Source organism: Homalodisca vitripennis, chromosome 6 (genome assembly GCF_021130785.1).
Source record: "Homalodisca vitripennis isolate AUS2020 chromosome 6, UT_GWSS_2.1, whole genome shotgun sequence".
In the NCBI taxonomy this organism is placed as follows: Eukaryota; Metazoa; Arthropoda; class Insecta; order Hemiptera; family Cicadellidae; genus Homalodisca; species Homalodisca vitripennis.
The window spans coordinates 66,392,837-66,408,531 of record NC_060212.1 but is presented as its reverse complement, the minus strand read 5'-3'; the positions used below and the strand labels follow the sequence as shown (position 1 = coordinate 66,408,531).

General features: G+C 30.9%; 1 protein-coding gene across 10 annotated transcripts in view; it reads right to left on the bottom strand.

Moving 5' to 3' along the window:
- Positions 1–1,787: 1,787 nt before the first annotated feature.
- Positions 1,788–15,695, bottom strand: part of LOC124364410 (apolipoprotein D-like) — a 34,975-nt gene continuing 21,067 nt past the window's right edge. For 5 of the 10 annotated variants that reach the window (XM_046819868.1, XM_046819874.1, XM_046819871.1 and 2 more), the window contains exons 2-7: positions 15,218–15,297; positions 10,783–10,926; positions 8,610–8,749; positions 6,100–6,191; positions 4,613–4,714; positions 1,788–2,142 (exon numbers count right to left, since the gene is read on the bottom strand). In XM_046819868.1, coding sequence (XP_046675824.1) covers positions 1,994–2,142; positions 4,613–4,714; positions 6,100–6,191; positions 8,610–8,749; positions 10,783–10,926 — 627 coding nt within the window. In that variant the 5' untranslated portion in view covers positions 15,218–15,297 and the 3' untranslated portion in view covers positions 1,788–1,993. Of the gene's footprint in view, positions 2,143–4,612; positions 4,715–6,099; positions 6,192–8,609; positions 8,750–10,782; positions 10,931–15,217; positions 15,298–15,695 lie in introns of all 10 variants that reach the window. The other 5 variants (XM_046819865.1, XM_046819869.1, XM_046819866.1 and 2 more) reach the window with 1 other exon arrangement.

Sequence of the window (15,695 nt, the reverse complement as noted above, 5' to 3'; positions counted from 1 at the left end):
AATTTGACATTTGATTCCTACAAATCAGAGCGGATTCAACAGAAGTTCGAGTAACTACAACATTTACATTGCTCCAACTTGAGGCATGTAAACCCAAATTCAGTTAGTGATCTATTTTATATACCTTCTGTACAAATCTGTATGGTCATTTCAAATCCAACATTAACTGTAATCACCATCTATACCCATCTAAATGTAATTTGTGCTATCCGGTTAGTATTGTCTGTATTAACATGTTTCATAATATAATTTATAATATAATAATAATAGAAATATTTAATAGTTCTGTTCTTAAGATCATTCCACGACCAAAAATAATTAATTGAACAATATTAACACAGTTATATTATTAACAACATTTATAACCTGGAGGTATAACCATCTTGTTGAAGACCATCTTAAGTCAGTTTTAACTGAAATTCAAGACGTTTAGAAAAGTTTTGACGTTGTGTGTACTGGAACGTTCAGTTTGTGCTAAGAATTCTTCATTTTGACCAACCTTAAAAGAAACACCAAAATACAAAAATCTTATTCGAAAAATTTTACTAAGAAGGATCCCCTTGTCTATTTGTGAATTATAAATGAAAATCACAGCGTGTCAGCATACTCTCCTTCTCTGCCAAATCCTTATCAGAGGGTAACACACACATCTTCCATGTATCTCAAGGGTTGTGTGGAGAGCCGGCCTACCCTTACGAGATAAGCGTTGCCATTTGTATGCGACGTCACAGCTCTTTGCAGGCATAAGGGGGTATACGTTGTGTATTCTGGGCAGGAACAAACTTGAACACCGCTCTTGTCATTGCAAACTTACTTGACACAATGTTCTTCCTGAATATCTCTTTAACTACTTCCTCCTTTACATAACAATCACGTACAAGCAGATTCTTTTGCAAAATTCAAGTTTTCTTTTTTCATATTTAGAAAAAATTGATAAAACAAACACAATGGTTTATACTCTTTAAAAATATCTAATATAAGCTGTATCAAAATTAATATGATTAATTTTACAAACGATTGTAGTTTATTTCCAATAAGTTAGTATTAGACTATAATATCAGTAGTAAAAATCAAACAATGCATGGGTTTATTTTTAGGGAAGGGGTTTGCTTATGTGGTAATCACACTTACTATAAGATCGTTGTAATATTTTACAGTACATTAGAAAAAACTTCTGTATGTCCTCGCAGAAATATACTTCAATGGAGGCACGATTAAATAAATCAACTATACGTTATGTATACCCAGATGTTTACGTCACCCTGTCTTACCATGTATATATTATGTAAAAATGTAATTAGTATGTATAAATTCTAATAATATATAGTAGAGTATGTCACGTATTAAACTCACAACTATTCTTATAGAAACTATTTTAGCATTGACACCTTATTAAATACTGTGATTAAATATCACTACTAACCCTAGTCTAAATAATCATGAAGCTTTAAGTACAATTATTCACTTAAAAGACATAGTCATCTCTTGTAAGAATGAATTATAACCAAAAGTTTCCATGAAATACATTCACTGTTTGCTATGATCCACATTTGTAAGGCAGGTTTATACTTAAAAGTCGATATTTCAGGCACGCTAATTGAAAAGTCTCAAAATGGTTAAAGAGGAAAAATTAAACAATATAAAATCAAACAGATAACTCAATGGATCGTTCTTTTCTTAATACCATATTTGTTCAATTTTTTCCGATATCGCTCTGTTGTACTAATTTCGTTGTTCTATGACGTATTTTATAACAACTGTGTATATTAATAATGATTATCAACATATTAAAATATGTACAAAATTTATTCTTAAACATACAGTGTTGTCATAATTTTTATAACCACAGACATGTCCTCGGTGCACTTTTTATTACACAACTAAGTGTCCCACAGATTGTCATTTTATTAGTGGATCTTGTTACACCTTTCACCATATTGCTGTGACTTGTTGAATACGAAGTGAAATTGAACAATTCTACGCGTAGGTGTTTTCACTTATCACAGTTTACTTGATCGACCTTCTTAAACTCTTTGGGATCTAAAGAGTCATAGTTTTCTAGAACTTTTGACGTACTGTTGTAGAATTCCTCTTCCTCTTCTGGCGCCAATTTCTGTTTTCGGCTCATCAACCAACTGCAGTCTGTAAAATTTAAAGAAGTTTTCAAATAATATAAAATTTTACACTGTTGTACTTGTTAGGACTATAATCTAAATTTGATTTGAAGTCCTACAAATTTTATTAGGATTGTTTGTATAAAGCTATTTTAACCAGCCCTTCAGAAATAGGTTGATTTTGGGAACACTGAAATACTTACACCTTTATTTTATAAATACAGTATTAAAATACCATAGTTTAAAAAAAATTATCCAAGGCTAAGAATTATGAAATTATGATTTTCTTAATTCGAAGTTGCCATAAAGGAACAAAAGGCGTATGGAGATGAAATGAACTTAGACGAGATAATTAAAACACCAATTTTTATACCAAATTTTAACTTGAATTTTAAATTTTATTTTAACTTCAGCATTTCTTCCCACGGAAATGTTTAATTGAAACATTATGGGATTTACAAGTAATTTATATCTCGAAAACTTAATAGCTAACCAAACTGGTCAAGGAACAGCCTAAACATTTATCAAATAAAATTTTATACACATTTTCAACTTTGTTTGGGTTTTTGTGCCATTTACCGTTTCGACACACTGTTTATACACATTAGACATAAACTTTGCAACTGAAGCCGGTTTTGATCACTGGGTTTCGTACACAACATCTGCTTCAAGGTTAATAACTGTATCTTGCTTAAAAACTAGTTAAAATATTATATTTCTAAAGAATCTAAAAGACTTAATAATAGGGAAACAAAGAAATACGCTTGAGAAAAATGCGTTTGATATTAATACGTTTGATATCATGTGTTCAGAAAAAATTGAACATCAAACTAATACCACTGCACGGAAAAAACAATGTGGCCTGCGCCACTCAGTACGTTAAGGACCGATATGATTCATATTTATATTTCGCTCTTTCGTTTACGTTAATTACTTTACCACAGTAAAGTAAAAGCTTTGGCAAAAAACACTTTAAAGGAATGTGCAACCAGATTTAGCGCTGTACTTCTCGGTACATGCGAATCGGTTTTACGAACTCGGCACTACGTCTTTGAAAAATTATAGTTTGTTCTTATAAGGTTACATAAAATCCATACAACAGGGACGTTTCACAACTTAACGGCAAATATGAGGTGTATCAACGTGTAAAGTCTCACAAAATTTAAGACGACCCTATGAACTTTACCAAGTATATGTGTATTTAAAAATTCATATTTTTATAACAAAGTTTTCATCATAAACTAAAGCTAAAGCTTTATGTGTCGCTTGTCAAATGATACACTTATTAGACTAAGGCTCCTTATCGAAGGCTTATCTTTAAAAACCTTTTTATAAAAGTCAAACCTAGAACAAATGTACATTTTTAACAGACGAGTTGTAGCAAACATTGCAGCAGCTAACATTAGTGATGGATGGGATGCCATAAATTACAGTTTTTACTGTAAAATTATTCAAACAGCATAAATGGATTCGTTTGTGTTTAATTGCTCGTAAAAATACGTATACAGCGATGTGCCGCAGAAACCTACTGTTTCTTTTAATGTATCCACTCTTTTACTATTACTGTTAAGTTGATAACACTAAGACATTTTACTAATTTATTCATATAACAGCTGGACTACATCAAATGCCTTTTTGGATTTTTGTGGCAAGTTCATCTGATATTGAAGTTCATAATTGATATTTTGTGTTACTATTTTACAAAATTTTCAAGATTAAGACGAGGACTGTGGTAACCTACCACCTTAGTCAGGTTTAAACATCGAAATGAGGTCAATGGTTAATCGTTGAGGCTATTAAAGCAGTGGTCAAAGTTTACGTCACAGCCTATAACACACATAGGTAATAAATCATTTCTAGGACTGCAGAAAAAAGCCATTGATTTCTGTTCTGAAAGCAGGCGAAGGGAGATGTGAATATGAAATTTGATCCTCTACTAACGAGTAATCATCACAAGAGATGCACAATTTAATTAATGTGGTTCGTTTGATTCAGTGAAGCTTGCATTGGGTACATACATTTAAGAAATTTAAATACCAGTACTTTGACATACGTCATACTTTTAAGTATTAGAGTCAGATGAGTACTTGATATGAGTAATATTCGCCTCGATTGAAGTATAGTGAGTCGTGTAAACATCTATAGATAAAGAGCTCAAATATTATTTTTTATAAAGATACTTTTAATAAAGAGCTAACAATTGTACTTCTTACTAACTTTCCTTTAGCACCGAACAATGGTCAAATTACTACCTTCCAGAACGATCACAAACCTCCAAATAGTTTGAGAAAGGGCTTGTTGCTATAACTTGAAATTTACATTAATTGTTGTAAAACATGAGATCTTTCCAAAAAGTAAGGGCTGTTTGAGGAATATACCGTGTTCCATATATCATAGTAATCATACACCTAATACCTATAGTATATTCTATTATCTTTAATTTACACATAACTTAGGTGAATTATTTAAACGAATAACGATATTGATTTTTAGTTTACCATAATGTAAAATACTGAAGAAGCTGCCACATCCGTGTATAACTGAGTATGTCTCGTAGTCGGTCCCCAGCACCGAGTACTTTCCACTCACCTTTCCCCAGACTGGTACATGCCACAGATAGTATATTATTATACAGTATTTCTTATTATTAATAACTTAAATCATAATAATATTTACTTGTTAACAACTATACATAATAGTACATTATGTGTTGGTTAATTATACAGTTACTTACGTTATATGGGACACTGTAGTGTTTAAATAATAGAAACTAGCCAAATAAATAAAATTTTTATATAATGGCGTTTGCTTGTATTGAGAACACATTTTACTTTCATTCCTTGTCAGTTTTTGTCTGTTGGTTTGGAGGATTATATTCTCAAAATGTAAGACTAAATCTTATTAAAAATATTATTAAGCACTTTAATAGTAAATTTTAAATAACATATCTTGCCGCATAAATGTTTCAATGATAAGACGAGATTCTCGATAATATAATATATGAGCATGTATCTACAACTCTCTCGTTTAAATACAGAGCATGAAAAATCTTTATATAAGTGATAACAATTCGAAGTTATTTCTTCATCATAATTAATTCCGGAAAAATATGACACAACAGTCTAAAACTTTAGCTTGGTTTGGAGTGTTAACTTCCCTGAACTACAGGTATATTTTAAGTGTCTATACTCAGAGTGGCTACAAATTATAAACTGGTAGTAGGACTTTGCAAACAAATGTTTTAGACTTGCAATATTTTATTATAAGTCTTTATATTACGAGAAAACTATTATAAACATAATTATGAGTGCTTGTAATGACTTTTAACTTTTAAATTAAAAAGCTTCTAACTAACCTTTACAATTTTACATAAAATTAATGCCAAGCAATAAGAACATTTCTTTCATTTTCAAAAACGAATAAATAAAAGTTTGCGAGTAAAACTTATTACAATTTTTTTATGTGTAATGCGTTTAAAAAAACAGAAATTTAATTTGACATGGCATAAATATTGTTTTAAAAACAACGAATACATTAGCAATAAGTTGTATTAATTTAAGGAGCTTCACAGAAGAACACAGTATAGCATCAAGTAGGTACATTCTGTTGTAAGAAGATTATATTATTTCGAGATACAAAAAAGAACTATAGCATTTCTTTATTGACGTAAATTTTTGGAGATATAAAATTCTCTTAAGAACAATAAAACAGTGTACGTGCGGAAGTAAATAAACATGTTTGATATAATTATTGTCGTTTGTGTTCAACTATATTGTTTTTATTTATTATATTTTAGTTATACTATTTATTTTAAAAATTATTGCTCTGAACTTCCTTTCTATGCATACACACACACACACACACACCCATATATATATATATATATATATATATATATATATATATATATATATATATATATATATATATAATGGCATAGGAAATATAATCAAACATAAAAAATTCAAGACATATCCAAACTTACTCGGAATATCAAAGTATACGTCGAACTTGGCATCACCAGCAGTCGCGTTGGCTGGCGTGGCAGTTGCGTCCAATCTCTCCCATGAATTGTTACTGAAATATGAACATTTAATTAACAGCTAAAAATACATTCATGAACTAATTCACAAATACAAGATCCATTTTACAGGTAAAGTATTACATTCATGCTCTTATGGGTGATATCAACCTTTGCTTTTTTATGTATTAAATAATGCAAAACTCCATAGTATGATGACTGTGAACTATTGCTCGGAATGAATCTAGCTAAATCTGAAAATAGTACAATTTAGATGAGGATGTACATTGAAATGTAAAGGAAAGAAAATATACGATACAAACGAGCTTCAGCTGTGCATATTACTGAAACCTCGTTGCATTTCAAATCAAAGCAAAATCTTTTTATTCACATACTCAAAACAATAACATATACACTTCCATAATTTCAATGAATAATTCCCCATATAGACTATAGGTCTGTGTAAGAGGAAGAGTCCATCAACCAGTCTTTTCTTAATTTGTAAGACCAATTAGTATTATTGGAGTACTAAAGTAAAATAACCACCATTTTATAAAATGATTTGTAATTGTAAATATATTTACCAGAAAATTAAAGGTTTCATTATCAACTTGTCGTATGAAACTACTACAAACATTTTTTTATAGCTTCATCGTTTACATCGATATGTATAATTCTCATCACAAGTTTGTTCCAATACAACTTCCAATTTTATTATGCTTAGTGTGTTTTTAAATTTTCTAACATAGAATTATGTCAAACTTTGGAAACTGTTGAAAAGTGCCGAAGAAAGAGAGAAAAAGCCGCCTTGTCAGTATGTATGGAACAACGGAACTGAAGTAAAGTCGTCTTACTTGACGTCATTCCTATCCACCCAACTCAAATCCTTTGTTTCAACAAGGTAGCAAACCTGCAGTGTTTATACATCCTTTTCTAACAAAACTGTAAAGTATTCTTAATAATGTATCGTTGGATTATAAATGGAATTCATTGACAGACTGTTTATAAAAAAGAGTTCTAATAATGTTTTTTTACATTGTTTTCTATTCTGAATAGTATATCACCAGTATTAACTTGCACAGTTTTCTCCAACAATGTGTGTTGAAATTTTGAGCAAGATCAATGTTTTTGGTATTAGTCCTTTTAAAAGATTAATAACATGTTAGATTTTCACTGTGGAAATAAATCTAAAACTGTGGTTTAGATTGATGACATCATTCAACATGATTCAAGTCGCTGTTCCGTTTATTCCAAGATTGACTAATATCAAAACTATGACAACTACAAGGTAAAATTCCCTTGCATGTATAAAGAACGACTTACACTTATACCGGATTATAAATAAGAAATAGAAAAAAAGTTATAAAAAAAAAACAGACTAATTTTATATATTTAATATAAATTTATTACATTTATTAACGAGGTTATTACCGTAATAACTAAACGTCCATTACAGCATAAGAATCTCAGATAATATAATAAAAACTGTTTAATATGTAGTTTTATAAACACCTGTATTTCATAGCCCCCAATTGAATCAGGTGGATGAGTTTAATCATGCTGATCAGGTTTTTGCTAGGTACAATGTCTTATTCTTTTTATTTTTGCAAGTTTGAGTTTTAGCTGAGGATTAGCGAGGTCATCACTCGAGGGGCTAGAAATATTTTATTTATGTCTGTTTACCTATACCTATACGATATTTTAAGAACGAACTAAGTTATAAACTTAAAATTTTGCAGTTCTATTTCTATTTAAGCAACATCGACTGTGGTGATGGTGCATGTCACTCCATCAGATTTTCAGAGCGTTAACAATCATTTTAACTTTGGTCTTCTGGGTAACCAAGATGGCAACGAGAAAATCGCAGAAGAAATACATTTTTAAAACTGATTTCAACCATATTATATTTTAATATATGATAGAAGAGTCAGTAGCTTGCGATTTACACATGACATGTGAAAAAAACACATAAGATGCAGCTGAATGAAATGAGCTTTTCACTTAAAATACTGCATGCCACTTTAACGAAGGTTTGTTACAAGAAGAAACTGAATGTATTCGCAACTTTTATCAGTTATACAAGAGGTAATCTCTAACTCTCAGACTGCAATCTTCGCAAAGAAAGGTCAATAGTAAGAATTTGAATTGCAACGATTACAGTACGTGGCGCAGCCTAGCGTCAAACCTCAGAACTAACTCAAAAAATCCCCAGGACCTCAATAAACCACGTTCATATAAACGGTCCATCCCTTCTGTAACTAATATAATCAAAGCCTGTACACAAAAACCAGCTACGCATTAAAAATTTCCATTTTTGTCACTTAAAAAGCATATAAAAATAAGAACTTTATTTTAAATAACAGGCTGCTCACGGTGAATAGTGTGCGATAAATTTTAGTTGTAATCAAAATTTAGTGGTTAAGTCTATCATTTTAAGTGTTGTCAATTATTATTATAATTACAAGTTCACTCACTCTTCATTGAACTGAGCGGTGGCGACCAACACTGCCTTGTTGAGAGGGTTGTACTTGTAGGAGGCCGTCATGCAGCGACCTTTCCCCTGCAGGATCTCCGTGTCGAAACTGGACTGCACGTACCAAGGTGCCTGCATAAACTGTAACATAATACATTGCACTGTCAGTAAAATTCAGATACAATTCATGTAATTTACAGTAGAACTTAAATGACTTGAAATTTTATCCTACACTGGGTATACTCTGATAGGTTCAATAGTCTTAAAGATAACGTTTATTAGAATATTTAACTAAAATTTTTGATTTATTAAAGAATCACCCACAACGAGGTTTTAAACCTCTTGACACATTTTGTTTTTTCCAGGAAGTACTTTACCAACAACGGGTTTTGGTTTTACCCATATAAACCCAGGACCTAGAGAAATTTACAAGCCACTACTTACTTTCTGTAAATCGAAAAAATAATGGAACGATATTATCTTATAGTAGAAACTTTATAGTAGAATCTATAACACGTCATAGTTTCGTGATAAAAATTTTAGGTTTTCATTTTTATTAGTTGTTCACAACACGGCTTTTAAGAAGACAGTTACAATTTTGTAATGGTTCCCAAACTAGAAATATCGGAATAATAATACATCTTTTTTAGTTTCTTTTTCAAGGTCTGCATTTTATCTTCATGGTCAGTCAGTGAGAGTTCATTATTTTAACAGATATGTTTTATAAATATTGTATATTAAAACTTCTATTGAATTTACTTTAATATATTTATTCTTTATTTACCCCTAGTTATCATTTTAGAACCCTTTATCTTTTTAAATTGCTTTGCTAATTCGCCAAACAATGATTATCAGCATATGAAACTTGATGAACAGATTAAAGCCCAGACTTACGTTTTCTGGTTTAGACCCAAAGTCCAAAGTATTACATGTTTGGTAATAGAGTTACCAATCCATCTAGGTACATAAATAAATCTCGCTCAAAGCTATACAGTAGTAATATTTATGCATAAATATAATAGTCGTACAAAAACATAAATTACCAAGATATTGTTATTTACACTGATTACAGCAAATCTGTTGATATGAATATAATTTTTATCACATTATTTTAATTAACAATTTATTATATTATAGCTCTTTAAATATTATACATGATATTTAATCCTGCAAGAGATGCAAGTAGCTGACCTATACCTTAAGATATGGAGATATGGTGATAACCATAACATAACAGTTTTATTCTGTATGTCCATATGTACCCTGATGAGGGGTCGTGAAGTGCATAGATATGAGACAAGAGGCAGAGACAACACTACCGTTTTGGAAAACATAGAACGTTGGTTTATGAACACTTGACTTCGCAAGCAGTTGTCCATTTTATCTGCCAGCTTCCTTTAAAAATGCACCAACACCTAAGGCGCTAAAAACCCGTCTTAAACGCTTTTTAGCATCGATGGCATTTTATAATGTTGGCGAGTTTTTGGCATGTAACTGCAAGACCACCAATTTTGGAAATAGACCCTGGCGTTCAAAATGGTAAAAATTGGCGAGTGACTGGAGTGAATGAATGCAAAATAAGTATGTGTGAATGTGACACTGTGGTATGATTGCAAAAGATTATACTAAATGGCTGACTTTTGCCATATAATGTATATTGTTTATGGTAATAAAATGATTGAATTTGAATTTGATACCAAGTAAAGACATTTGAAATTTTTTTTTAATTTACCATCCACATTTCATGTCCTGTTCTGTTCACTTTGGGACAAGGAGTTGAGCAAAACTCTTATTGCACTTAAGGTTAAAGGTCCTTCGCTCTACTTCTGGAGTTACAGGATACTCAGGATAGGTAAGGTTCGGGGTAAGTGATCCTAAACTTGACATCCCTTGCTACAACCACAATGAGGAGGGATATCAGCTGTTACATCTCACGAAAGCTTGAACGCTCCCCTTGAGGGAGCACTATCTACTACTATCTTCCTCTCAAGTAAACAAGTATCGTGCATCTAAATTTATGGATAAAACGACAGCTTGAAACTTGACCAGATCACACCTTAATGGATTTAAATGCACAAAAACTATTCTCAGCAGCCCACTAATATACTATATACAAATTAGTTGTGCTTTAGACTCAGTATAGAAAACACAGTGCGGACAAATACGACACGAACCTTATCGATATTTGGCATAAAATCCTGCTGAGCCGCCAGGTCAGGGCAACCTCCAATCTTGGGCAGGTGGAAGGTCCAACTCAGCACCGTCCTTGCTGAGGACAGCAGCATCAGCACGCACGGGGCCAACCAGCTAGGTGACATCTTGCTGACAAACAGGAAATATTAGAACGTTCACTTTCACACATTGCATGCTTATTGCTTCATAATGAGTACACCATCTGCAAAGTATTTTGTTAATATAAAGTAATAACAATATCACACACACATAATATGTATACACACACACACTATATTTCACATTTCTTGAAATTAAGTTACTTTGGATAGGTAACCAAAATCTGGAGTCAGAGTAAGAATTTTAAAACTTATTGAAATTTTTGGAATTTTTGGAGGCTGGAACAAAGAGGCAACTCGTGAGAAAAAGGGTCTACTAAAATTCAGAACCGTTTCCTTTTTAAATAACCAACGTACAGATTCGAAAATTATATTTTCGTATAAATAGTTATCAAGTCATCAAATTAAACAGTTCTATCTTTACAGGATTGGTTTTATAGGTATTAAAGTAACTAATCTGAATTTATGGTGAACATATGACCGTGGCATAGTAACTTAAAAACATTTCATACTACAACTTACAAATGTAAAAACCCGACCATTCTCTAATACTAAATTCTACCTTACCAACAAATTGTTTAATTGCTTTGGTTATTTTTTCCAACTATTTTTTTTAATTCTAGTAACGGTTCGAGAAACTTGCAATATATCTTGTTAATATATGGCATTTTAAACAATGTCGTAGGATTAACACAACATTCTCTCATATGTTGTTTTCAAGGAATACTTTACATACAGTAGTGTTTTTTTATGAAACAAATAGGTTTGTATAATTAATGATTAGGTAATTGCACAATAACTTTAAATAAGGTAGCTATAAATAAAGGTTTCCAATATGTGGAAATAAAAAGTCATCTGACAAGCTAGTGAATCTTTTAAACAGGAATCGCCATTATTCAAATATGAACAAATATATTAAAATTTTACCTCGCATTAACATCAGTGAAAACTAACCAATTTTGGAGTTAAGAAGCACACAAGACAGATACACGCATCACTACGTGTGTGGCACTATCAACTGCACAGTATTCGCTCGTTAGAGTAATACAACCGCATTTGAATACTACAATGGGATGTGTAGTTCAATGTTTTTTTCTTGTACAGTTCTCCATAAAAAGGTATGTGCTACGACAACTTTTTATAACGTTTGTCATAATTTTGATTTTACTTTGTATCCAAAAAATAGTGTATATTCTCACCTCCTAAATATACTCATTCATTAGGCTATAGCGTAAAATACTACTTAAATATGATAGTCAGTACAAACGCGCTGTTTCCGTATTGATTTATTTGTTATTAATATTATACCTTAACGTGATATTGGCATTATAAAATTTGTGTTAAGGAGTTTTGTACTGAAATCATAATTTATTGAATAAAGTTAAAGTTTTAATTGAGAAAACGGACCAACCCTATTTGCAAATTCGTATGGAATTTCCTACAAATCAACCTTTAATTCTTCGTGAGAGATCTTAAGAATCTAGTTCATTTTGAACGGTAGAGTTATGTACCATGATCTGGCCACATATACGAAATAGAATTATACGTCCGAGATGTTGACCAACAGAATGATGGCACCCTGAGGGTGTAGTTTCGGTCCTTGGTTCTAACCACGTATTGGCACTATTCCCCGCGGATGGTGTTATTTAGGCAGTGTACATGTAAAGCCCAGGAGCTTTTACTAAAGTGTAGTCCGTATGTCCAGCCCTGATGTTACACTTCCCCGCGTGTGATGTATAAATAACATCAGATCATCAGAGTTTGCGTTCCTGAGGGAAAACCGTACATCGTTGAATATTTTACCATTTTTATTATAATTTTGTTATCCACCTTTAAAAACTTGTCCACTACTACTTCAACCAACTCCACACACGTTGTCTCAAAATAAAGAAAATCAATATAATAATTAATGTCACCAATTATTAAACCCACATGATAATTCTTTATAAGCAACCAACGCTTACGGACATGTATCGTAAAATATAGAATTTTATAAATTTAATATGAAAATGCATAACTCTTTTTAATACGTACCATGTGCAAAATATCTCTAATGATAAAATGTTCCATACACATGTGTTTTATCATCCCACATTCCACGTGGAATTATAGATATTTAAATTTAAAGTCTAATTAAAAAGTTAAGGATTGTTTAAATATGTTGAGATAAATACAAAGGATAATACAAAACTTTTACAGTATGACTTACAGCTTATTGAAATTACATGTTTTTAATCATTTAACATTGCGTTTTAAACTGAATATAATTTAGGAAAGTTACTTGTTTTTAATAACTTTATATATTGTGACTATTGTGTTTTTTTTACAAATAAAATCATGTTTCTCCTTCCAGTAATCTTTTGCGTAGCCTTATAAATTTCATATATTTATATTCAACCCCTTCTCTTTCGATCTAACTATTTTATATCCCAAAATTCTGCTTCAAACTCATACCACTCCACATAGAATAATAGTTCTTCTAATCATTCTGTCTTAAGAAATTATAACTTACAATAGGGAATTATAATTCCCTATGTAAACATGTTTGTTTGTAAAAATCACAAAGCAAAATATGGAAAACTAATTGCACAACGAGACTTGATGAGATAAACGTAAGGTATGAAAATGTTGGAGATATATCTATTTCGCTACTGTGTCTAAATAAAAATCATTCAGGATAAAACAATTATCATAGGTTTTTGTATCGTATGTTGCAATTAATAACATATATAATGTACATATGGTTATATATGTATAACCATAACTTATATTATGTAAGTGAAAGGTCCAAAAAAATAATTCAATTAAGAAACATGCATTTCGATTTGTTACAGTCAAACTATTAACTTTATAAATTATCTTTACGTTACTAAATTAATTAATGACTTTGAGAGTGTAATTACTTATCGCAAGAATATTTAAAATTTCTCTTCCAGAAAAGAATGCCCTGGTTACTATTGTCTATAGCTAATGTTTTCTATAAGTTTGTCTACAATTCTCAGTCAGAATATTCTGTGTCGAAATAACGCTGTGTTCACATTAAAATGTCGTTAAATAAAACGAAAACTTAAAATTTATTTATCACTTGATTTTATTTTTCCAGCTTAGATAATTCTTTAGAAGAACAAACACTCACATCAAAGCAATTAAGACTAGTCCGATAGTCTACTACAATTTAGACTACTTAGTCCACTTAATAAATGCCCAACATTATAAGCCTCCTTACAAATATATTTAAATCATATTTATTTTACTTTTGAAAGGTTTACATTATTTTCATCGGTAGTAAAGAGATTCCTCTCTGATTACCATATTTTACTGCTCACAGAATTACCACTGATTTAGCAAAGTTAATTGTTACACAGACCGCAAAACAATGAAAAGGATGTACTAATTACAAGACCGTGGTTACCCTACTCTGTATTGTGTAATTACACTAATTATCACAGTGGTATTTAGAAATCACTAATTTATGTTTAACCTTAATTATTTTTTCAATTGGTGCTCGAGTATGGACATTCCAGACTCAACACCCAAGTGTTTGATTACAATTTTTATATATCTGTTATTAAATTTTTGAATTGAAAAAGAATAATTTTAAAAACTTTTAATAACAATCTAAGTAATAAACTCATTAATTTAATTCCAATTTATTAAAGGTTTTAATTATTAAAATACTCTATTCACCCATTACAATAATATGGAATTATTATCTATAAATTTCTATTTTATTTACGTAAATATTCTTCAAATTTACATAATTAATAGGACTTGAACTTAACGAGTAATACTTTCAAGGCATCAAGCGTTTATAGCGTGAGGAAAACCATCCATGAAACAACGAACACTTGTTGGCGAAGGTTTTGGAAAATGTTCCGAGGATGATCTAGAGGATGCATGCTTTGAACAACAACAAAAACCGCGATTTTTCCCTTAAGATTTAATGTAAAAGTTATAAATTAAGGCACACTTCAATAGAGTAAATCCTCTCAAAGAAATCCTCTCGAACTAATTCAAAGTTTCTTGTCTTTAATACCTCTTGAATGCTTCCATATTATCACGCATTTAACATATCTAGTAAAAACGTAGCTATATACTCATTATTCATGCTACATTAATTAATTGAATGTAGTTTATTATGATTCGGGTATATTTTAATATAAAAATATGTAATCTTACTACACGTATTTCATATACACTTTCAATTATCAAGAGTAAATACAAATGTATATTTTTCCATTTCGTATTTTAGTGCAATATGTATACTAAACTTACAACTTAAGGACTTATGTAAGAAACCACGTTGTTTTATACATACTGTACTAATATTCAGCTGTGTGGCTAACCCAGTTAAGATACAGGGTGGTCCGATCCGTCTTGCTAGCTTACTCTCTTCTCCTGTAACAAAGACAATATATTCAGCTTATCTCAATGTAGACAGCGCGTGGCAACCATATCCACTATTGTCAAAGTGGAAAATGACTAAAACAGTTTTGAACTGACAATGCAGAAATGAAAGGAACTGGAAGTATATTTATTGAAAGGTGAATCTGGAGATGTTGCCGTGTGTTCCAAATCTTATGCACACGAGAAGGGTCTTTGGATGAGAGAGTCAGCAAAGTGATAATGTTGTGGTTAATGACAAGACCAACAAATTAAAGTTCATTATCAGTTCCGTCGTGTAGTTGATGCGCTGAAAAAACTGATTTTGGTAAAAATGTTTTCTAAAAAATCTACATTAAATTTATTGTAGTTTTAAAATTAAAAATCAGGTATACTTTCTTTGCTAATTTAAT